Source organism: Taudactylus pleione, unplaced genomic scaffold, assembly GCF_031769625.1.
Source record: "Taudactylus pleione unplaced genomic scaffold, aTauple2 ptg000148l, whole genome shotgun sequence".
Taxonomy (NCBI): Eukaryota; Metazoa; Chordata; class Amphibia; order Anura; family Myobatrachidae; genus Taudactylus; species Taudactylus pleione.
Window position 1 is genome coordinate 2,575,001 of NW_028284550.1, and position 1,240 is coordinate 2,576,240.

At 38.5% G+C, this 1,240-nt stretch overlaps 1 protein-coding gene across 1 annotated transcript; it reads right to left on the reverse strand.

The window, feature by feature from the left end:
* Nucleotides 1-254: 254 nt before the first annotated feature.
* On the reverse strand, nt 255-566 carry LOC148522292 (SLAM family member 9-like). Its single transcript, XM_088474155.1, has one exon. It carries the CDS (start codon nt 564-566, stop codon nt 255-257), a length of 312 nt encoding a protein of 103 aa, XP_088330281.1.
* Nucleotides 567-1,240: the final 674 nt, after the last annotated feature.

A 1,240-nucleotide genomic window follows, 5' to 3' on the forward strand; every position in this document is an offset into this window, starting at 1 on the left:
CGTGCCCATGCATAGTACTGATGTCTAACCATCTGTATTGTAAGCAAACCATCGTGTTTATGTACCACACAATCAGGCTCTGACTTTCCCTTAACATGAGCACCTGCACGGTGGACAGATTTATTTAATCAAACCTTATGTAGGTTATTCAGCTCTGTAATAAAACAGCCGTGATATGTATTATCGTCATTTGGTGGCCAGTTTTTTTTTTTAAATGGCTTAACTCTGCAAACATTGTAATATGAATACTTACTTTAAACTTTGAGATGGAAAGATTGTCGATGTATTTCATGGTTGGTAAAAGTGATCTGGACATCATAGACTCCGCTGTCCTCCATCCGCAGGTTATTGATCCTTAACGATGTTCCGTTATTTGAAGACACCAGACGGTTTGCAAATTGCTGAATGTGGATCTTCAACCGATTGTTTTCAATCTTTGCAGCTTGGAATGTTTTTCCTTCGGTTTTAAATAACCAGACAATTTCTACAGGATCTGGCAGAGTCCGTTTTATGGACAGTTCTATGGACTCGTGTAGAAAGCCGATCACTGGGAGGGAGTTATACATGCTATCTGTATTAATAGCTGGGGAAACAAATGTATATACAGCATCTGCATTACTTTTAGTTTACCATTGTCTATTGATGCCTGCAGTACTTGATGGCCATACATCTCTCTCTTTCTCATATATATATATATATATATATATATATATATACACATACATACATACACACACACACACACATACATACATACATACATACATACATACACACATACATACATACATACATACATACATACATACACACACACACACACATACACACATACATACATACACAGATATACGCACACACACACACACATACATACATACACACATACATACACAGTTCCCGGTTCTGGGGTCTGCCTGTACATTCTGGCTAATCTCTTGAACCACTGAACGGATTTTGATGGGGTTTTCACTAATCTATACAGCATTGACCGAGGAAGGTTTAGGTGTATGAACCATTCATCTGTGATGAAAGGGAGCCGAGCAGTGACTATTTTAGTGAAGCAATCACAGAAACAAATCTAATCTTACACCAAGCTGAAGCAGGGTAGCTGTCCATTGTGCTGAAACAGCAAAGTGAGAGCCAGTCAGAGCTAGTAATGGGCCGGATTTAATATGGATCGCAATTCTGCTTATACGCATGCAACTGTGTTGCTAATATCAGCTGTGTTATTTATATG